This window comes from Micropterus dolomieu, linkage group LG11 (assembly GCF_021292245.1).
Source record: "Micropterus dolomieu isolate WLL.071019.BEF.003 ecotype Adirondacks linkage group LG11, ASM2129224v1, whole genome shotgun sequence".
Taxonomy (NCBI): Eukaryota; Metazoa; Chordata; class Actinopteri; order Centrarchiformes; family Centrarchidae; genus Micropterus; species Micropterus dolomieu.
In genome coordinates this window covers 12,145,642-12,168,802 of record NC_060160.1, presented here as the reverse complement: position 1 = coordinate 12,168,802, position 23,161 = coordinate 12,145,642, and the positions used below count along the sequence as shown (strand labels likewise).

At 41.9% G+C, this 23,161-nt stretch overlaps 2 protein-coding genes across 11 annotated transcripts in view; one reads left to right on the top strand and one right to left on the bottom strand.

Moving 5' to 3' along the window:
- meis2a (Meis homeobox 2a) overlaps positions 1 to 6,235 on the top strand; it is a 192,029-nt gene extending 185,794 nt beyond the window's left edge. For 3 of the 6 annotated variants that reach the window (XM_046062053.1, XM_046062052.1, XM_046062054.1), the window contains exons 11-13: positions 447 to 557; positions 1,037 to 1,135; positions 4,421 to 4,554. In XM_046062053.1, coding sequence (XP_045918009.1) covers positions 447 to 557; positions 1,037 to 1,095 — 170 coding nt within the window. In that variant the 3' untranslated portion in view covers positions 1,096 to 1,135; positions 4,421 to 4,554. Of the gene's footprint in view, positions 1 to 446; positions 558 to 1,036; positions 1,136 to 4,420 lie in introns of all 6 variants that reach the window. The other 3 variants (XM_046062055.1, XM_046062056.1, XM_046062057.1) reach the window with 2 other exon arrangements.
- A 12,287-nt stretch (positions 6,236 to 18,522) lies between these two features.
- Positions 18,523 to 23,161, bottom strand: part of cdin1 (CDAN1 interacting nuclease 1) — a 57,857-nt gene continuing 53,218 nt past the window's right edge. For all 5 annotated transcript variants that reach the window (XM_046063354.1, XM_046063355.1, XM_046063356.1 and 2 more), the window contains one exon: positions 18,523 to 20,082. In XM_046063354.1, coding sequence (XP_045919310.1) covers positions 19,947 to 20,082 — 136 coding nt within the window. In that variant the 3' untranslated portion in view covers positions 18,523 to 19,946. The remainder of the gene's footprint in view (positions 20,083 to 23,161) is intronic.

The following is a 23,161-nucleotide window of genomic DNA, read 5'->3' as shown; positions in this document are numbered from 1 at the left end:
ATTGAATGATTTGGGAGCTTTTGGGTTATCTACATGTTTAGAATTGTATTTGATGTTGAGAAATGTATATGCTGTGGGTACAAGCTACTGATTTGAATAGAGACTGAGGGAATTGCCTGCCATGGGAGAAATTCTTCTCATCCTGTCAACTGCATGCTTTCTTCTTGCGTTTAGAGAACAATGTATCTCCTGTAAGTGTGGTTTTGAATGACAGTGGCTGTGTATGTGTGCGTGCATAAGTGTGTGTGTGTGTGCTTGCACGCATGCATGAGGACCTAACTGTATGCGTGTTTGCATGCCACGCGTCAGTCATTGCGGTCCACAAACATGAGCACAATGTCTTACAGTATGTTTGGGCTGAAGCTGGGACAATTGCTGATTGTCTGGTGTGTTTTCTCTTCTTCTTCCCCCTCCCTTTTTCATGTCCACGTTTTGACTACAATCAGGTTTTCTTCTTGATCCTTCAGTGAGCCAAGGAGCAGCATACAGTCCAGAGGGCCAGCCAATGGGCAGCTTCGTGCTGGATGGTCAGCAACACATGGGGATCCGACCAGCTGGTAAGTCTGTCCACCTCTCTTCCTCCATTCCTCTTCCCCTCCATCTTGCCTGCTTTACCAGACACCAGTTTCACCCTCAGTTATCACAGAGCTAATCAACACTGATCCTCTTGTCTGTAGCATGAGATTTAGTGACCTCAGCATGCAGCAGGTCCCCAAGTCAGCCATGTAAACCTAATACTAACAAGTGCTACACAATAGCACTTCCCAAAAAAGTCCCCTCACCGTTCCCCAGAATGTCTTTTATCTTGCTTGTTTTTTACCCTCTAATCTAACACATCTGGGAAAGTCCCTCACAAATAATAAAAGGATCTGTGGGATGCAATGCAAAATAAAAACACTTCCTTACATCTTTCACTTCCCCCTCCCTCATCATTCTAACGCTAACCAACCCCATCCTCTCTATCAGTGGGTCTCCTTGGACCTCTGTGATTCAAACTCCTGCTGATCCTTTTCTGGCGTTTATCTCTTCTTTCTAGGGCCTATGAGTGGAATGGGGATGAATATGGGCATGGATGGGCAATGGCACTACATGTAACCTCCATCTTGTAAAGCAAAACGCAAAGAAAAAGGGGGAAGTAAGTACTGGGCTCTTTTCCTTTTTTTTTACACTTTGGGGCTGTGGATTTTATTTTTTTCACCCATTATTGCCTTTCACTTCACCAGCACTACCCCTTCTTACCCTGGCTATGATTTTGCCAACCCCCTACTCCCTAGTATCAACAGCTATGAGCAGGCATGGATGTTTTAGCAAGATGCTTTAAGGAGTAGAGGGGGGCCAGTAGCCGAGGATGAATTAAAGACTTGGGAAAAAGGGATAACTGTCCTGGGACAGAGAGGACCCGACTTGTGGCGCCAGACAACAGGAAAAACAACAGAATAAGGAGGGGGGGGGGGGACAACCTGGCATGCGCAAATTTATTTATCACAACAGCGCCATCGCTCTCCCCATCCCGGACAGCCAATGCAAATGTTGGACATTTAGGGAAAAAATAACATCTCTTGGGGAAGGGGCTGACGGGGAGAAATTAAGCAGGCTCCAGTGAAGCGATAAAGAAGGAGAAGTGAAACTGTCCTCCGAGTGACATAAATCTGTCTGGGGAAGGATTGATGCCCAAATTATCTTATATGCAAAGACGGGAACACCGCAGTACATTACGGTCCCTGAGCGAGATATACGGCCGTGGGTGACATGGCCGATCCTTCACTGGAGGTTTGGTTTGAGCTGTGTAACGGGAGAAATGATTGCGGGGTATGTGTGTGTGTGTGTGTGTGTGTGGGGGGGGGGGGGGCGCTGCTGCTGCTGTGTGTTTTGATTATTTTTTACTGGAGGGAGACGATTTAAGGGGGGGGGGGGGCCAGTGACTAGCCTGACCTGAGACTCACAGACAAGAGCAGGGAGACATTGAGATAGATTTATATGGTTGTGGACACAAGCACGACTGCATCTAAAAGAAGGGGATCTCTTTCACACATACAGATACAGTCTCTCTGGGTCGCTGTTTTTCTGTCTCTCTCTCTCTCTCTCTCTCTATCTATCTCACACACACACACACACAAACGCAAATCCCTATACGGCTAAATGGCGGCAGTCTGATTAAGCTGGCCATTCCACCTCCTGCTAGTGCCACAGTGCTGACATTTGAAAAATCAAGACATATCACATCCCAAAGGCGGCAGGGCAGAAGAGATTTTATTTTAACACCTAAACTCCCTTGCCCAATGAGGCACAATATAATAACACTTACCTTGATTAAAAGAACCCTTTATATGTAAATGGAGACTGGATTTTCCAGAGGGTCACAGTGGCAATTCTGCCGACAAAGATCATTTCACCTCTCTAGTTCTTGCTTCCTCCCTCGCTCTCTCTCTCACTCCTCTGTTTCTCTCTGTCTCTCGCTCATTTTCTCTCGTCCCCTCCTGTCTTTGCTAATGGCAGCAGAAAAAAAAAAAAAAAACAGGAAGCAATGTTCCCTAAAACAGCCACACAGAGACAACATTTGCTCAGGTTGGCTAATTCTTAATATAGGGCTATATAATTTTGAGACTATTTAATTACGTAACATTCTTTATGCTTCATGACCAATTACATTAATAGCTCAATACAGAGGAATATTATCCTCTCTTGATTTGATTACACAGCCACACAATATGGTATATTTGGTATTTAATTATGACCAGCCATTGAGCAGGATTGCTGTGCCATAACAGAAGTGCAGCACAGCCAGCAAGGGAGGCAGGCATGCAGAGAGAGAGAGAGAGAGAGAGAGAGAGAGAGAGCGAGGCCCACTCTGTCCTCAGTTTGTCTTCAGATGATTTTACCACTCTTGTTAATAAAGGAGGGGGGTCTCAGATCTACTTAACGGAATGACTGCAGCTTACAAGACTGGAGATTACCAGCTTACAGTGTCAAAAACATCTGCTGGGCCTTTTAACGGGAGCTACTCTAGGTTATATGGAGGTGAGGGCACCCATCATACCCCAACTCACTGAATGATTTATTTATTTTATGACCCCAGTAGTGAGATTTTAAGAGACCTGCTCTGACAAACATGTGCATTTCAAATGAACTGACATGGAAGGGTAGTATTAGAAAATGGCCCAGCTTTCAGCCAATGAGACTGGTCATTAATCTTGGCCTTTGCTGTCCCTTTCTTCCCTCTCTCCTTTCTGTCCTCCTCCTCCTCTTCCCCTCACCGGGGCCCTCCAGTGTAATTTCTTAATTGCAGTGTAGTAAGGTGGAGGAATGCAGAGAGTGAGCATGCCTAGTGACCTTGCAGTGACCTCTCCCCTCCTATTACAGCTTCTAATCCCCCAGGGGTTCACATTACAAAGCAGGTCGGCCCAGACCCAATCCCAGACCCAGGCCCCCTGGCTCCAGCGGGGACCCCCTGCTCTCACTTGTCTCTCCCCAAGGTCCAGGCCTCTAGATCTGCCATGTTCCCATACTCCAGTCCCTGGCTCCAGGAACAACCCCCCCCAGATCTTACCTTTTTTTTCTCTCTCTTTCTGATTACAACAAACAGCCGTGTGAAAAGCCAAACAGTGGCACTGCTGAGCCAGCTCTGTGTCCTGGGTCGTGTCACAGTATGAGAGATGCCAGCATGCTGAGGTCTCCACACATATGGAGTGGGGTCTATCTTAAGAGACATCAATAAACCCCACTTGCCCTTCCTTTCTTTTCTCTTTTTTACTTCCTTTTGTCTTTGCTCCTCTGTCTTGCTGCTCTTTTTCTACTTCCAAAACCCACACTCCACGCATTTAAGAGCAGTACTTTGTTTTGCGTAAAATGCTTTCATTTGGGGGTGGAACCAAGCCTTTAATGCTTGCTGTCTTGGTGATACAGCTAACTGGGTCCTAAATTATTTAATAACTTCTTTAAGGGACTCTAAATCAAATATGTTCACAGAGGCACGTTCCCATGAGAGAATGCCTGTTCGGTTTGTCACTAGTCAGCTGGGGAATTGACTGTTCCACTTGTAAAAGTATTAGCACTTCTCCACATCAATACGGCCGCTTGGTTTTCCTCACATCCTCCAGGACTACAGTGTCTATGAATGACTGAGGATCATTTTCCAACCTGAGACCTGACCACAACGCTATTGGGCATTGTAAACCACTCACCATAGCCTAAAATAGCCTAGTGCAATAATGTCTCTCTTTACTTGTTGTAGCTAAAAAGTGCTGTAGTCACAGACGCAGTATCATAAAATCGGCGACGCTCTTTATTGTTGAAGTTGTCTTAAATTGAATTAAGGCCTGTTAATGGTGAAGGAGCATGTCAAGGCTGCAGTGAGAAAAATCGTTGACTGTTTGACTGAATTGACTGTAAATTAATTTCTCTCTTTCTGCCTTTTTCTCAGGTCTGCCAGGCATGCCAGGGGAGTACGTACCTCAGAGTGGTCCTATGGGCATGAGCATGGCCCCGCATACTTACATCAACCCTCATCAGATGACCTCTCACCCCTCTCAGCTCAGACACGGACCCCCTTTCCATGCGTACCTGTCCGAACACCCCCACGCCCACCACCCTCACCACCACGCCATGCTGATGCATGGAGGACCCTCGTCGCACCCAGGAATGACCATGTCTGCACAGAGACCCCCTTTGCTCACGCCCATTGACCCAAGTACTGGAGGACAAGGCCTGGACATCCATGCCCAATAGTATAAGGGAACTTTGCTACAACAACAACAGCAGCTACTACAAGAAAACAGTAAAAGAAAAAGAAAGCAGCAGCCCACAATAAATCCTATTTTGAGACTATTTTTAAGAATAAAAAGCGAACCCTTTTGACCAGAATTTGACACTAAAGAAACAGAATTCCAGATGAGCTGTGATAAATCTTTTTTTTTTTTTAAAGACTTGTCAATTTTGTTACTTTCATCCAAACGGAGGACCAAGCTGACAAGAACACTTTGTAAAGTCTTGGGCTTTTGGTAAAGATCAACAGAGGATGTTTTGACGTACACGTGTGCAAAGAATGGACAAATGCACACACTCAAAAACACACACTTTTCGCACTCTCACTCACACACCATCATAAACATGTTCAGTACACTTTCATGTGACGCGCTCAAAGGCTTCTAAAATAAAATCACTCTGGAAGATTTAAAACAAAAAAAAAAAAAAAAAAAAAAAAAGAAGAAACAACAGAAAGACTCCAAGAGTTATAACTACTGTAGTATAAAAAGTATAGATAAATAAGTTAAAACTTGTGCATTTTTCGTTGATCACATGGTTTATGTTTCCTGAGCTAGTTTTAGAATGAAAGGTTAACCTTCTCTCTCACACTGTGTGTGCTCCTTCCTGGAGGAGAAACTGTCTGGCAGCACAGCACTATAAAAGAAAAAAAAAAAACAATAAGAAGATGGAACATCTCAAAAAGGCTCCAAACCACAGAGGGCAATCAGGTCCTGTTCCCCATAAGAACAGGGCATGATGGGAAAAGGCTGCTAAATGACACCGGATCTCTCCAGAAGATTCAGTTTGAACATTTGTCATGCCCCTCATTTTTTGGTTCATGAATGAATGTTGCCCTGTAGGTTTAAAGGAAAAAAAAGTTCTTTGTTTGAATTGCCCAAGCACTGGATTGTGTTGGTTTTATACATTTTTATTTGAATATTATTTTATTTTTTGTACCCTGGACTCTCATTGATAAGAGCCTATTGAAGGAAGCTTAATAGTGGAAAAGCAACATCCTACGGCGCTTCTTCATCTGCGGATCAACAGTCTTGCCATAAGGACAATACCGACACAAACGTTGATTCTGTGGCACTGGAGAAGCATTTGATGGTTGATGCACCAAAAAACCTATAACTAAAAAAAAGAAAAAAAAAACTTAAATTATGAACTCAATGCTTTTGGGGGGGAAAAGCTGAGAGAATATTGTAACAAACTTCGTACAGAGTTCAGTCTATTAATTGTTTCATGTTAGATATTCTATGTGTTTACCTCAATTGAAAAAGAATGTTTTTGCTAGTTTCAGATCTGCTGTGGCATTGATATTGTATGTCCATGAATTCCTTCCTTTTTCAGCACGTGTTCCTCACTAGATGATAAGATGCCGTCTCCCTTAAGCTTTGTCAAAAATACATTAAATACTTGTATGAGGACTGTGACGTAATGTTTAAAAGGTGTTCAGTCACAAATGCTGTAATAAATATTTCATTTTTGATTTTTGTTAGATTTTTGTGTGATTAACTGTGTTATAAACAGTCTTTAGCCACATCTCCTTTTTAATAGTAATATGATACATTTTTTTAGTGTATATTATTATTATTAAGAAAAAATGTTTTGGGTATGTTGTTGCCTGTCAAAAAGATCTTAATTTTTTATTACAGTTGAGTCAAGTCAAGAGTCAGCACTTTGCAACTGCTTGTTTTTAACCAGACTATCCATTTGGTTATTGAATGCCCTCTTAAAATGACAATAACAAATTATGGTTGAAATATAGCCTATATTGCCATGGTAATTTATTTAGGCACACAAATCCTCGAAATTATAAATGACTGTCAAATGCTGATGAAGGGTGCAAATTACACAGCAAATTTACCACAAAAACCCATCTTAGTTTTAGACCAAAAGATAAACTGTCCGCAGTGATGTGGTGGTAAATAAAAAAGATCAGCAGTGGCCTCCAGTTCTTAAACATAAGAGATAAAAATGGCAGAATAAACAAAAATAAATAACATTTTATTATTATTATTTTATACTTAATTGTCTTGAAAATATCCCAATTTGCTTTCCACGGAAATAAATATGAATTAATAAAATATAGATTAAATCATATTTTAGATATATCTGCCTATGTTAAAAGGCAGGGTCACCTTTATTTTGAAAAACAAACAAACAAACAAACAAACACACAGTTAATTTAGTTGAGATGGATTCACCCGTCAGTCTTTCCCTAGCGTTCAAACAATAGAAGGATTTGTCCCCAGTGTAATTGCTCCTGTAGTGAGAACCATGGCTGGCCTTTTTTCAGAGTGCTCTGCTCATTTCTGCCGTTTTACAGCGCCGCCTGTCGGCCTGATGAGGCACCGCCGTCCAGGAGTACAGAGGATGGGCTTTGATAGGCTATCGCCTCTCTTCTCTATCTGGTTGCCTGTGTTTGCCCGCGGCCATCCAAGTCATAGCCTTAAACCAGAAATGACAACATCACTTCGGCTGAAATATTTTCTGTCCTTCACATAGATGTTTAAACATCTGCTGTGTCGGATTTAAGGTCTTAATATTTTTTTTCCCCTCAGTTTTTTTTGTCTTTTAATTTTTGTTAGGAACACTGCTTATCACTGACTTAGTTATGTGTGAATTAACAAATATAATCTGTGCCACACAAAATATAATAATTTAACTATAGTAATAATAATAATAACAATAGCCTACTATAATGCATGTATATTTTATCATTTGTATTTAGTGCACTAAAACAAAGTGGCCAGCCTGGAATTATTGTTTATAAATTCAGCTCTTTATTTTTTCTTATTATTTTGTGGCCTTAGAGAGTTTTTTTCAACAATTGGTTAAAAAAAAAAAATCTAACTTTGGCCTTAACAAAAGGTGATCCAATATTTGCTATTTAGCCTATTAATTTACAACTGTGAATTATTATTCATTCCTAAAATTTCTGCAAACACGGATTTAACTGTTGGCTTTTGTATGTTCCTGATAAAAAATAAAAAACAAACGAACGAACAAACAAAAAAAGTGATAAAAACAGTGACATCTATTTATGATTGAAATCACTTTTACACACTAAATATCCCCATAGGATATCACTTTCTGCGTGGACAGCCCCGTTTTAAAACTTAAAACCAATATCAACAGTTTATTTTAGGTTTAGGCCTATTCAAAAATGTTCGTCCTACAGCATTATTTCCTTTTAGGTTATTTTTAGCATTTGGATGTTTCGCAGCTTGTTTTTACTGACACTACGGACACAAAACCTGCATCTTTTTGTTTAACACACTCTCTCCTCTCCACACACAGAGGGATGTTAGGCCTTAACCAGCAAGGGGGGGAAAGTACATAGGCCTATTTATTGGTTTTACCTCAGAGACTAGTTAATGATGCATCTTCTCAACTATTCAAAACCTACAAGTCCTTTTTTTGTCTTTCTTGTGCTCTATTATTCTGTGGATAAAACGGAAGGAAGAAGCCCTCCGTTTTGTGCGGAGATTATCAGATGAAAAAGAGAGAAAACGTGAGGATTACTGTGGATGGAGAGGATTTTAATATTAATAGTTTTTTTTTCTTTTCGCTTTCCCCTCCCCCTCCTCCTCCCCCCTCTTCCCCGATGAGACAGAAGGTAGATTGCCTCTGCTGCTTTCCTTTTGCCGATTCGGTGTGACAGGGATGATGGATGATCCAGCCGAGCTAAACAACTCCTCCCCTTCATCTCCTCCCTGTCAAAGCCAGTCCGGGCTGCTGCTGCAGGAATAAAATAAGGAATATATTCCCTCTGCACTGCTGCACAATGCAGCCCGGTCCTCTGGAAGACACTCACTTCGCACAGTGCAACAATATTAAAAGTCCACACACAGTTTCCCCGCCAGGAACACTATATGTGTGTGTTTGTGTGTGTGTTACAGAGGCAACATGTTAATAATGCTTATGTTATTGGCTCTGGTAAAGTAGGGTGTATGATCTGAGTTAGAGGACCGCAAATGTGTATTTTTAGATACACAAGTGCATCTGCTGGCAGCAGGGGAGAAACACTTTTTTAAAAAAGTTTTATTTCTGCTTTGTTTTTCTTTCAAATTGCTGATTTGGATAGTGGTCATAAAAATGGACGTGTCCTTCGCTATGCAGCTGGCTTTCCCCAAAATGGCTTGCTCTGGGGGACAGTTTTTAGGTTTTGTGTATTATGTAGGCCTGTTAGTGTGTGTGTGAGCTGTGTGTGAGCTGCCCTCGTTTTTTTTTTTTAACATTTCAGCAGTTTTCTCTCCTCTTGCCATAAGGTGTTTCTATGACTACTTTATGTAGGACTGTGTGAGCGGGTCAGAGGCGGGGGTCCCTGGGAGAAAAGGGCCGCATTTGGCTGATCATTTATCAATGTCAACCGCATAATGATTCTCCCTGCAGTCCCCCTATTGATGAGGATAATTACATTAGCTCAGAGTGACTGATCAATAAAGCCCAGGGAAAATGGTTTATTATAGCACCACCGAAAAGGCTTTCTTTAAGAGGGGACAGGCTGCTTCTTTTTCCTTTTCTTTTCTTTTTTTTTTTTTTTTTGTAAATAGGGTTGATATGCACAATCCAAACTCCGGAAAGATAATGGAATGAAAAGCAAAACTTCATCTGGACGTTGGGGTTTTGACTTTAAATGCTTTCTTCTCTAATATTGTGTTTCGATTTACTTATTTTTCTTCCTATTTTGTTGTTTACTGCTTGAAGTGAGTCATAGATTCTTTTTCAAGTGGTGGAATAAAAAAAATATATATACACAATTTACATCCGTTTTGATCACATGAAAAAATAGGTCAGCTAGAAAGAGTTCAGCTTTACACCCAGCCTGTAAATAAACTACATGGAGCCACATACATTCACATCTTGTTTGATTTTTAAGTCACATTTGAATTCACACAAAACCTAAAGGCTGGCAACCACCTTACAGCTACTTAGGGTGTGATTTCACGGAGAAATATTATATTTGTTGTCAGAAACGACGTGATGTCAGAACACCTGATGCAGCACCTCCCAAAATCAAGGGGAGTAGCCTTAAAATGAAGAGTAAACAAAAAGTAGTCTCGTATTGTTGGTAAAGTAGCAAACATACTGCACCGAAATAAACAAAACAGACCCCAAACGACGGCCAGTAAATGCATTTCTGACACCCCCCCTCTCTCCCCCCTTGTGTGTGTTCTTTAATTGTCAACAACTTATCCCCTGCAGGAATGTAGCAAACTCTTTCGCCTTAATTCTCGATGGTGCTCCGCGCCAGCTCCTATTTACCGCTGATGAACGCGTCTGCAGGAGACAGCTCCATTATCTATTTATCATTTATGATAGTATTTTCTCAGACAATGGAGGAAGAAACGCGCCTGCAGACAGTCCCCTCTGATGGCTCGTCACTGCCCTTTCAGAAACGCGCACTTCCTTATTTAGTTGATGGCATTTTGATAAATAGAAAATTAGGATTTTTTTCAAAATATAAAGCCCTGACATGTAGGAATATCATCTAAATACACACAATTAGGCTTTAAATTACCGATTCATTTCATTTGTTTACATTTTTAAAAAGAAATGTAGTGCATTGTTAATTTAAAAGCACACATCATGAAAAAAGATGAACAGTGCATTAAGCTATGAGTATACATTTCAGACGGATTGGAGAAAATTAAAGTGTGCTTTTGGGGGGAAGTATTAAAAACAAATGTCCAGCTTAACTAGGTGACTTTTTGCGCTTGGCCGCGACTACTTGAATTAGAGGCGATTTTGTTTCACACTTCAGCGGTGCTCGTCCTCTTAAAAATGAGTGACAGTCATCCCTACACCTCCCCCCCACAACACACACTCACCCCACAAAAATAAATCTTAATGATGGGAAATTATAATCAGTCAAATAATATAGCTATAGGGGTTTGGAATGAGCAGAAGCTGGAAATTGCAGTGGCCAGTGGTGAAGAAAAAAGAGGGCATGTGAGTGCAGAATAAATAAAGCGCAATAAAAAGGAAAATAGCCGGAGTTTAGTCAAGCCTTGAGGTACTCAAACCTTTATTTCAATCAGTTAAGATTTAATTAGGCAAGCCTCAGGCCGAGCGTCTCTTTTTTTTCTCATTATGTTGCCTTCTCCAGCCCCAAGGTTGTCAACATTTGACCGGTTTTTCCAGTGAAATAATCACGGGTTATGGCTTGAGAAACCCATAAGATTCGCAAATAAATCTGGCATTATTCCATTATGAGACGGAAGTCCTAACAGTGAGCGGCGAACGTATCGATTGCCTTAATTTATGGGTTGTTGTCCTAAGTTAATATATTTTATTATTCTTAATTTCCTTCGGTTTATTTTCAGAGCTTAAAAAAAAAAAGAAATATCTTGCGGGTAGCCGAGGGCAGCAAAGTGAGACATTTCACAAGAACTGTAAATAACAGAAGAGGGCTGAGAGACAGAGGGTTGGGGGGCAGACAGAGAGAGAGAGACAGAAAGAGGGGGGCGAGAGAAAGACACAGAGAGAGGAAGATACAAAAAGACAGAGAGAAGGAGCGAGAGAAAGAGACACAGAGTGGGAGAGAGAGTGTGTAATTTCTAAAATATGAAATTTCTCCGGGTTATTGATAAATGTGCAGATTCTATAGGCACCGAGCAGCTTCGAATCAATTAATTATTAACTCCAATAAAATAGCCTAGATGTTCGTTGGTTTTTGAAGCGAGCGAGCTGGAGACCCCCTCCCCACCACACCCTTGGGCGCACTGTTATTACATGATGGCGACCCCTTCTGGAGGCCAAAATAAATGTGTTAATAGAAAGGGAAGCAGAAGAAGCGGCCTGCCTGTCTCTCGTCAGCTGCTGATGATACTTCGCATTTCTGTTTTAAATATTAAAAAGACTTATCCACTCTTTGGGATTTTTTTTCACCTAAAAAAATACTATAAAGCCTCCCGCCGTTTTCATCCTCTGAGATGATAAAACCCTGGCCTGCTGCAGTGAATGTGACCTCCAAAGACTCTCATCTCATATTTACTTATAGGTATAAAGCTCCTTATGCATGTATTAGGCGGCCACGTTGATGGTAAAATCAATAAAGATGGATTGTAGGGCCAATATTAGCCTCGCACCTGGGGACTTGTTGCCTGGCTCCTACTTCCTGAGTGTGTGACACACAGAGAAATGTGCAATTCATAATGTAAGACCGCAACATCTCTGCAAGAGCTGTGCACGGCAGAGACTATATGTGTGTGTTTAAAGGAAAGAGAGAGAGATAGAGAGAGCTTAAAGAGCAGGGCAGCAGGGCTGAAGTCATCCAGCCAGGGGCCTGAAGGACCCGGCGAACACCGACATCATTAATCACGGCCCACTTGAAGATTATGACTGAAAGTATAGAATCGGTAACCATTATCGTCTCAGATGGCAGTTAAAACCTCTCCTTATTTTTCAAAACAATCTAATGGCATAGAGGTCTAGGCCTATACAAAAACAGGGGGAGGGAGGACGAGGAGAGGGAGACTGGTGTCACTGGGATGGAGTTACAAACCAGCGTTTCCTCTGGAGGAAATATCAAGGAGACACAGAGGTGGTCCACTTATATACTTATATAGCCTGGATTGCTTTAATAAGAACAATAATAGACTAACATTCTAGAAAACGAACAACAAGAATTGGCTACCATTGCTTTAAATAATAATAATAATAATAATAATAATAATAATAATAATAATAATGATAATAATAATGCCATGTATACGGGCTATTATTATTTATTGTTATTGCCTATAATGTATCATCCATATATTTAGAAATCTATTAAATAAAAAAAAAACGAATTACAATAATTTCGTTTAGACATTAAATTAAACGCGCTTTTTAGTGGCTTTAAAGTAGGAGAAAAAAGGCTGCCGACATCTTGAATTGAATTTTGTTTTCAATAAAAGAAACCAAAAAAAAATGGGTTTTGTAAATATTTCCACAAAATAATAGTCCAGGTGAAAAGTAGGACCATTTTTTAAATATATCACTTTAAATGTATTGACCCAAAAGCTTAAAGACGTCGTTAAAGATTAGTCTTAAAAAAAAAAACAACTTGTAGCCTACAACCGTATTTAAAAAAAAATAAAATTCGTCAGAGGCTGATATCGTGCCATTTTGAATACATAACCAGGTGATATCAAAAGGGCAAAACTGATTTATTTGAAACGTTCAAGATAAACTATCAAACTATAGACTTGAATATACCTTCGGATTTAGGTCACAAAATAAACGAATTTAAACGCGTCCACTTCGCTGTTTCATCAGACACGTCTCAGCGCAACATCAGCGTTTCTTTCCCTCTTCTTTTTTTTTTTGTTTCTCTTTTGGTCAGTCTGTCTGTTTTGGTTTGGCATTTCAGGTGTTTTATGCACAAACCCTCAACGACCGACGCTGTGAGGATTCCTACGAACTACATTTTATACCTGCCATCCTACAATTTCTCTGCGATAACTTTAACGTGCGTGTTTCTGTTTTATATGGGAGTGTTCCCTCCACTGCACAGCATGTGAGAGAGGCAGGAAGAAAGCTAGCATGGCCCCTGTTAGCAGTCGGAAGCTGCAGTGATGAAAAGCAATAGCTGGTGTCAAGAACTTTTTTAGCACATCACTACAGCTGGTGGGAATAAATAGTAGCCAACTGAAGAGGAGGAGGAGGAGGAAGGGGGAAGAGGGAGGGGGAGCAAGCTATGACATAAGGCTATTTGGGTGTGTGACCGCAGGGAACCTGGGTTTTCATATCTCCTCCACACAATAAAAGTCCTGTGTGCCACTGTCTCACAAGTCCAACTTTGTTTCTCAACAAGGAGTATAAACTGTTGTCAATATTCAGATAGCCTTCATCTGCCAATAATGACAGGCAGCCGGCTTCCTATCTTATCTATGGGCCAGGTAGCGCCGTACCTGGGGGGAATAACTGCTGCGATAAAGGGAGTCTGGGCCAATAGAAAGGCTCTTGTCTGTCTGTGAGGAGTTAATGGAGAACGCCACTGGAGACAGGAAGTCCTCAGAAAGTGAAAAGCACTTTATTGCACACCTGAATGGCCTGGCATAGGGTTTCTCTCAAACCCAATGGGAAAACCACATTACAGGTCCTTACACAGGGTCATTACAACAGGGCAATGGAGTTCAAGTGATCCATTGCATTTGAATGACAACATCACATCGCTCCATTCATTCTTCCCTCTTGTGTGACCTGACGATGATCCCTGTGGGACTGGGATGTTGTCAGAGGAGTGATGTGCTGAAGTTACAGTAGAGAGAGTGCAAGAGTTTGCTCATTCAAGTTTGTCCTCAAAGTGGGCGGAAGAATTCACGGCGTCGCACGTGTTGCCTCGTCAAAGTCTGAGTCAAGACAGTTGTGGTGGCTGTTGCTTTCTTGCAGCAACAGGTTCCTGAACCCATAACCCACAGTACACTGCAACATGACATCATCAAGCCTCTAAAAATGAACTGCAACATCGATCCCTCACAGGCTGACCTCCCATAAGTCAAATATAGACCATATGGGACATGTGTTTGGATGGAAGTGTATATTTACCTGTCACCAGGAACTCAAGGACATGGCAGCAGTGAGGTTGTATCCAGCCCAGGAGTGGAGTGTTTTGGGGTGAAAATGAGTTGTAAAAGTGATAAACGGCCCACATTTTTCTAGCTGAGGAGCACTGGAGCTGGCACTGTGCTTTTCAACCAAACAGTTAATTGCTCAGCACAGTGAAGGCCCAACAAAATACTCGTAAAGCATCACAAAAAAAAGTTTAGTCCAGGCCACTTCTTCCTCTCTTCTCCCTCTCTGCTTCCTCTAACTCCTCGGGCTAAACGGCTGCTTCCATCCCTGCCCTTCACAATTTCCTAGCACAAAAATATTATGTTGCCAGTGGCAACAATTCAATAAAATAACCAATCACATCTGCTCTTTCAAATATTTCCAAAATTAAGCTGAGTCTGTACATAATGGAGGAGTTGTCTCATCTGTGTGTTAGGACTTCAAGCCAGGATTTATTGTGGTGTGATAAATTATCATAAGGCTTGTTTTGACAAATGCAGGGGTTCTTCTGAATGAGCCCGGGGTGCAGGGCCAGACCCGCTGTTATCAACTGGATTAGTGGCTCTGATTATGCCCTGGATTCAAGCTTTGCTCTCAGCACCAATCAAAACCTGTAGTCGGTACATCCCATAAGAGCTATGCTCCTCTCCATGGTCACCGCCACCCGTTTACAGTAGTCCCGCCCCCTACTAAGTGCACTTATTTCATAATAACAAGCTTGCGACAGCTTGTCAGGCAATCACGCTCACAAATAGAGGACAAGGGAAAGGGTGAGCCAGGGTTTGTTTTGGCTGAATCAAATTTTGTCTCCAGCATCTTGCAACTAACCTTTTCCCCCCTGACTACCTCCATAGTCATATTTTCCTACCACACAGCTCTAATCTTTTAGAATGTCACTTGTGCTCATACATCTACTGCTCTGCCTCTTCCTCCTCTACCTCTCCTCTACCCTGCTGTTCTCCACGCACACCCTGCCCCCTGCCCATCCCCATGCTGGCCTGTACCTGTACCTGTGGATCCTCTGGACCCTTGCTGAGAACAGGAGATGACACAGTTTCTGGGTCACTTCTGTCACAGTCCAAATGCCACTCAGGGGGGCTGACCTTTCTGGTGGCTGACGCTAGAGCAGGCAGCCTCCATGCTGGCTGTCACCCCTGTGGTTCCAACCACAAACGCAAGCTCCCTCTATTTCGCTGATAGACCCTTTTTTTTTTCACCCTGCAAACTCCCCACGCTCCTCTCCCGTATTCAAGTTCTCCTTTTTTATCCATGACAATACATGTTAAAACAATGGGGACGAATCAAAGCTGACAAGCAAAAATAGCCACTGTAAAATATGGCTGATGTATGACATCTTGGCTAAACTCAGGACCATCACAGGCCTCAGCAATGGCCACAGACACATGATGTATCAGGTCTCACTGGAAGGAACTCCAAATATGCTTCCTGGATTTATTTGAAGGGGTAGGTTACACAGCGAGTGCCACTGTTTTTACAAATGGGAGCTTGGCTCTAAATGGAATACCTCAATTAGTAAGAAGTGTAGTCAACACCTTTCTCTTTAACACAGTGTACCATCTAAGTCATTTAGGTTTCCACTGCCAAGCTGTGTCTTTTAACAGAAACTAACTTGAGTTGCTCATTTAGGGCTGTCGAATATAGAATATTTCAATGGCCAGGCCCTGGGTGCATGTGATCCGATGTCACATCAGTGTCAGCAGTGATTTTTGCAGGGTGTTCAGAGCTCTGGATTTTTTGTTTTTTAAAGCTCTCGGCCGTGTCCCCAGTTGTCCCACACCACCAGTGACTCATACATCACTAAACTAAACTAGCCCCCCCCCCCCCCCCCCCCCCCCCCCCCCCCCCCCCCCCCCCCCCACCGCTCTGAGTGGATTAATGTGTCATAGTTGTTCAGTTTCCCTCAAACATACCATCTGCCCTCCGTCTTGTCAATCAAACATCCACTGCTTTGCCATTTAAAATCCCCCAGACCATTTTTCTCATGATCCATTGTTGTTTTTAAATAACAGCCTCTGATTAGCAGGCAGAGCTTCCTAAAAATAAAAATGAAATCTCTTCGTATCTGCATCAGCTCAAGGCAAAGAGGCTGCTTTTTTCCCAGTGCTGCTATTCAAGGCTTTTTTTTACTTTAATTTCAAACTGGCTTCTCTGATTCTTCCAGGAGAACTTTTATTTATTTCCACCCTGTGATGTCTTGCTGGCTGAGGGAGGCTGAGAGGATCCCTACTAAAAGCACCATGCTGCCTGGGGCAGAAACAGGCCAGAGCTCTCTCCACATAAATAACACAGGAGCGTGGAGGAAGTCCGTTTGGTGGTCTGCTGGAGGGATAGAACCTACCCATCAGTCTGTCTCTGGTTCTGTCCTTCTTTCTCATTCTCTGCGTCTCAGTGGTCTATCTAGCAGCTTGGCTGAAGAGGCATAAAACAGCAGGATCTGGAAGAGATTGGGCCAAGATGTACATCTGAGTGGATAGTGAACTTCCAATAGCCTGCGGGCCCAGCCCCGACAGAGTGGATACTGTGAACTGCATCAAAATAATCTGACACATGGGAGTCACAGATTTAAGAAATGTAACCAATATTACAATACAGAATAAAATGTGTAGCTAAATCGTTTAGCATGTCGTTTCTTGGCAATATTGTAACAAACATGGTTAACAATATGCTTTCAATTTTTTCTCCTTCACACAAAATTGATTAGCAGTAATCCTCATATAATACTGTAAGTCAAACCTTTTCTTTAATGAAAAAATACTCTATGTTGAGTCATGTTCTTGCTGGATGCCTCTTGAGGATCAAATTTCTCCAGAACACTGGTGTTCCTGGCCTCAGGAAATGACCTCTCCAAACCGGCCTTATTTGGAGAGCACTCGAGTGCCCCATTGTTGTGACAAGAACAATGAATCTAAAAAGAGGTGAGAGACAAGGGCGAGGACACACAAAATAAAGATGTCTGGCTCTTAAAAATCATCTGATGGAATTTTTTTTTCTATATTTGCGCTCACATCATGGAAATATTGTCAGCTGACGCCAGTGTCAGCCCTCGCCTTTGAAGTAGATTTTAAAAAAGCTGTATTTAGTTTGCATTGTGTGCAGAGCCTAATTTATAGGAGTTGACCCTGGCTCCTCTTTTGTGCGACAGCCATCTTGGAAAACAATGGCAGGAAGGCTTGAAACTTGAGAGGAACTGAATCTGCTGTTTTCCATTTTTTTTCTGTTCTTATTCAACAGAGATTTTTCCCTCCCCGAGTAAAACAGCTCTGTTTTTGTGTCCAACAGGAGCCATAAACTGATGTCTAAGCATTCCATGGCCAGGCAATAGGGCTGAGTTTAACTGGACACATGGGGACAGTTGTTTTGTACCACACTGGGGGGGGGGGGGGGGATGACAGAGGAAGTCATGGCCATGGCCTGGCGACCTTATGGTGACCCACAGGCCTCCTCATGGAGGGATCAAGGCCTAGATGGGAGCCGGCTGAGGGTTAGAGGTTTAAGGGTAACAAACACTTTAGTGGTATTTAACCCCCACATTCCATATCCCTCTAACTGCATGAGTGATGCCGAACAAACAGAAACGCTTATTTTTATTCTATATAGGGGAGTCATTTTCTGTATTAGAACTGAAGAGATTCAGGTGTGGGAATGACACAGTAGCGAAGACAAGGAGAGCTATAATGTATCATCTATACAATAGGCAACTACAGATGGTCAGCTACCAAGCCTCTGTACTGAAAGATCTGTGATATTAGGAAACAAATTCTCTTCTTTACTCAGTCTCAATACTGGAACAATTAGGAGGCAAAATACACTTAAAATGATTCCCCTCTTATTATATGATGCATTCTCTGAGGTGGTGGCAGGTTCTTCACCCTTTCACTTTCTTTCCTCTTATCATTATTTTTTTTTTCTGCCATAAAGAAGAGGACAGGACAGGGACCCCCTGTAGGCAGTGCATATCTGCCTCTAAAAGCATCAGTCAAATTTATGTTCACTTCTGGTTTCCCTAGCCCGGCTGTGTTTCTTCCATTGGCGTGTGCTCATAAAAGGCACTAGGGTTGTAAAGACGTGCAACAGACAACTGCTGGATAGTCACACACCTTTACATGGAAATCAGGTGTTTCTACGTACCTGTAAGCACTGACATAGCTTAACTTAAAGAAGTATATAAAGTTTATGCTGTTAATATTCATGACAACATATTCAAAATAATTTATGAAAACTTATTTATTAATAATAAACACACAAACATATTTTAACTGATAACAGCATAAACTGTGGGACATTGTTTTACAATGCTGCAGTGCACTCATGGAAAGGACATATAGACCTAATTAATTCACATTTTATTTGACTGTGATCTCAGCTTTCTGGGATGCCATAATCCTTTGTGTGGAAAACATTGTTAACTTCAGGCTACTTGGCTTGCTAGTTGATGTTAGCAAATGTTAGCTAACACAGCTTATAGGATGCACACAGTAGAGACTTAAGGCTAATAAATAACCCTGTGAACTATATGATCAGTGCTGAAATGATTAATCGATAGAGACAGAAAATTAATTTAAAATTTTGATCATCAATTCATCTTTTTGATTTGTGAGGGCAGAAAGTGCCAAACATGCTTCTCATATGTGAGGATTCAGCTCATTTCTCTGTTTTATATCACTGTAAACTGAATGTCTTTGGGTTTTGGACCGTTGGTTGACAAAATGTGAACAATTGTTTTGTGATTACTACTTAACTGAACACATTAATCAATAATGAAAGAAATCATTAATTGCAGTACAGACTATGAGTAAAATATAAATACCTGTTGAGTTATCTCATCACAAGAGGTTATTGGGAGCTGTGTGAAAAACTGTACCCAAAATCTGAACAATTACAGGTAATTAATTTATAGTTTCACAATAAAGAAGTATATACAAAATGCTGATAATAATTATGTGATGAAATTTAGTTATGTGTGCCAAAAAAAAAGAAAAATATACCCTCAACACATTTTATAATGAAAGGTGAAAAAGGTCACAGTGAGCAGCTTAAATCAGAAATGATCCTGTTTACAACCATGGAAGGGCACTAACTGACGCAGGTGAGAGTCAGGCGTCCACCAAGCCCCCGGGCCGCACCTCTCTTATCTGCCTATGGAGCAGAGGAGGAAGGAGTGACAAAGGCCAGGACTTTTGGGTGTGATAACGAAGGGCCATATGTCCTGCTTTGGCCCTGGCTCTCACCCTGGCCGTCCGTTGTGAGAGGCCATCCAGGGGCCAGGAGCTGACCACAACCAGGAAAGCCTCCAAGACGGCGTTTTCACACACAGGTATGAATGTGACCCCGTGCTGTCAGATATACAAAATGCTGGCGTATATTTACATGTGGTTGCTTTGGGGCAGTGAAAGAAAGGGAGGGAGGGAGAGAGGAAGAAAGGGAGAGACAGAGGGTCAGGTGGAGTTCAGGGCAGATTTTTGCCAGAAGTCTCACACAGCAGGAAAGCCAAATTGCTTCCGGATCTAAGCATCCACCCCTGTTCCTACCCTTCTCGCCTTCTCGTCTTCCTCTCTTTCCTTCCATCTTTTTTTTTTGCTCCAGTCCTTATCTTTTCTCACTCTTTGTCTTTATTCTGGCTCTTGTGGCAGTCAGTCCTGCTGGGCGGCATGGCACAGGGTGACAATGTCTGTAGGGAAGCAGTCTTTGAGCAGGATACCTCTGTCTCTCTGACAGTCCAGCTCTCCTATGAAACCATACCAGTAGATCACGAGGCCTGGACCAAATCTGTAGTGCAAAACAAAAGAAACAAAGGCCGTCTTTTGTTAGTACATCATTGCTGTCATCTCAGGGAGTTCTGTAGAAGCTACAATTGAGTTATACCATTGCTTTTAAATTCATATCTGCAAAATGCTTCAGGCTGTTGACTTTGGATTTGGAAGACATAACAAAAAAGCAGGGATCAGTAAGTAAAGAGATAGAAAGATGGGACACTAGCAAGATTGATCTATGATAGATAAGGTCGCTTAGGTATTTTTCTTTGATCAACATCCAGGAAACTTGTGCAGAATCAAACAAAAAAAAAGCCTTCAAGGAGATTAAGATAGTTCTGACAGGGTGATACACACTCGATCACATTACAATGGCAGAGAAATAACAATAATCTGTGAAGTAACAAAGCTCTACACCAAGGCTTCCGTATCCTGTCATTGGAAGCCTTTGACACATACCAAAGCACACAGAGTTCAACACAAAGTCTGAGACCTAAACACACTGCATCTGGTGGTTAATGTTAGTCTATCCAACAGTGTCCAGCTGTTTGATCCACATTGACTTTGAAAGCCAGAGCAACTTTGCCTCAGTTGGCAAGCACTGCAGTTCTTAAAAGCTATAAATAATGACTTTCCAAGCAACTGAGAAGTCAAGTTCAGACTATTTAAATATACGGTGTATTTTCTCTCATTACTCCTATCTTTAGTTCTTTCCCTCTCATCATTTTACTGCTATTGTGTCTTGTAGACCCTGTCGCTACTGTACTGTACTACCTGAGGGTCTGCCGAAAGGTACAGAAACAATTAAAATGGAGGAGTTCTTCACCAGGAATGTGAAATGTTGTTTTACTACTTCTCCTCACAAAGGCAATAAATCATTTTTCAAGCTATTTATTATGCCCCAAAGAGCCACCGGTGGCCCCTCTCCGCCTCATATAGATCATGCCTATTCTTTGAACATTAGCTGCCATGCATAAAGACATGACACAGTTGAACTCTGAACGGAGAGCACCACTGCCCCCACATGCAAGACCAGATTCAGGGGGCTGACAGTGCTCGGGTCCCAGACACTCTATCCTCAGACAGTTAACAATGTTGTTGGGGCCTCTGGAGACTCAGACAGGAAGCTTGCCAAAGGGCCACGGAGAGCAACAGAAGTTCAACCCCCAGGTAAAGTGCATAAAACCATGAACCTGTGATCAATCGTTTCATATTAAAATACAGACTCAACACCCTATGGTGTCATTTTAATAATAATTATGGGAATCTTTTGTATCATTATAATTTGTGAGCTTATTATAAATATCTACACGGATTAACTTTCAACTTTGACAAGGTATTTGAACCACATATATTATAAATGTGAGTGCAAGAATCAGTTGTCGTGACATTGCCAGCTGTATGTGTGTAGTGTACTGTGTTTACTGGGCCTTGAGGCAGTGCATGTTCTACATACAGTACCTGTATCGAGACAGACACATGCGCAAAATAATGTGTGACTATACATGCACACACCCTCCCTCCAAGAGGCCCTTGCAGCAGTACATGCTTCTGCACCCATCCGCGCATTCTACATTTTACAGTGCGTGATTTACGGTGCTGTATCTATGAGCAAACAGGCCAAAGCTAACAGCCCTGGAGAAAGCCCACAGATGCATACTGAAAGTTCACCATAATGTCACACACATAGCTCAGCCTCTCAGCGCTGCACATGCCCCGAAACTCTCATCGTTTCCATGGTCCACCGCTGCACAAGGCCGCCAACTCTTAATATGGAAATGTTATGGAAACAAAACCTAAACATTTACATTAGATGACTTTTGGGTTATGCTCTTCCTTTTATTCAGCCGCCGTGCTGTATGTATTTCCTATGCTCTGGATGGGGAGGTGAGGCTGAAAAGGGGAGAAAAGGGAGACTGGTCTGCACAGAGTGGAGAGAGGCAACCTTCTGGAAAGGTTAAAACTGTACATCAACAGATAAGGCAGCGGTGTACGATACATCATGTCCCGGGTCTGTCAGGGGAGGCTGAGCACAAATTGAAACAAGCAAAATTATAAACACAGGGGAGCCATGTCACCAAGGCCTTTCCATACAGTAAAGAAAATAAATGGACTTTGAATCCTAGTCAGAATTAATACAAGTCAATACTACAGGGACCTTGAGGTAAAAATCTGAGACTGGGAATACAAACAATAACACTGAGGGAAAAGGGAACAGTCAGGCAGCCAAGACTGAGACTGATTGCTAGAGTATGAGATTCTTAACAAAAAGTTCCAAGCAGCATCCAGGCAATATGAAGAGCTATTATAAATATACAGTATATGACACCCTATATTCTACTATACAGTCCCTCTGACCTTTGTGTTATAGCGCCTGAGGAAGCGAATGGAAGTTCAGTTTGAATTTGTAGGCAAATTATGGTTTATTATGTGGGTTGGCTCATCTTAACTTAGTGTGTGCTTATTACACACACACCACCTCTAAGTCAGAGTCAGCCATCTTCCAATAAACACCTAAATATGTAACGAGTTGGTGAAATTGTTTGTGAAATGTAGCTAATTTCAGCAAAGGGGCCACTTGACGAGCCTGGGCGTCTATTGCAGCTGCCAGCCATGCTTTTCGTTAGTGTTAATGAGCGGGTGGTGGTCGCAGGAGCCAAGCAGCTTACTGCAGCAGCTTAATGAGAGCAAAGGCACTCAGGAACAAAAAAACAAAATAAAAAAAACCCTGAATGGAGAAGAGGGATTGTTATTAGTGTCTGACTGCGCACACACAGCGAGTCATGCACAGACACATAGCTGAGCACTGAATTAAATCTCTGCATCTTAAATGCACAAGCCATACATACACAGAGCACTTGCAAAAACCTGAACTGAAAAAGCTAATAAAATTTACAATAAAATACAAACTGTAGCCTTCAAAGAGTGTACAAGCTTTCTTTATTTTATTCATGCCCTTCACATTTTCTAAGAAGTCTGAGGTTGCTGAAGATCAGACCCCCCCCCCCCGACAACAACAACAAAAAAAATTCTACCAAACACACAGATAGAGGCTAATTTGATCTGCCACATTTGGTGAGAAAAAGCTTTACTAA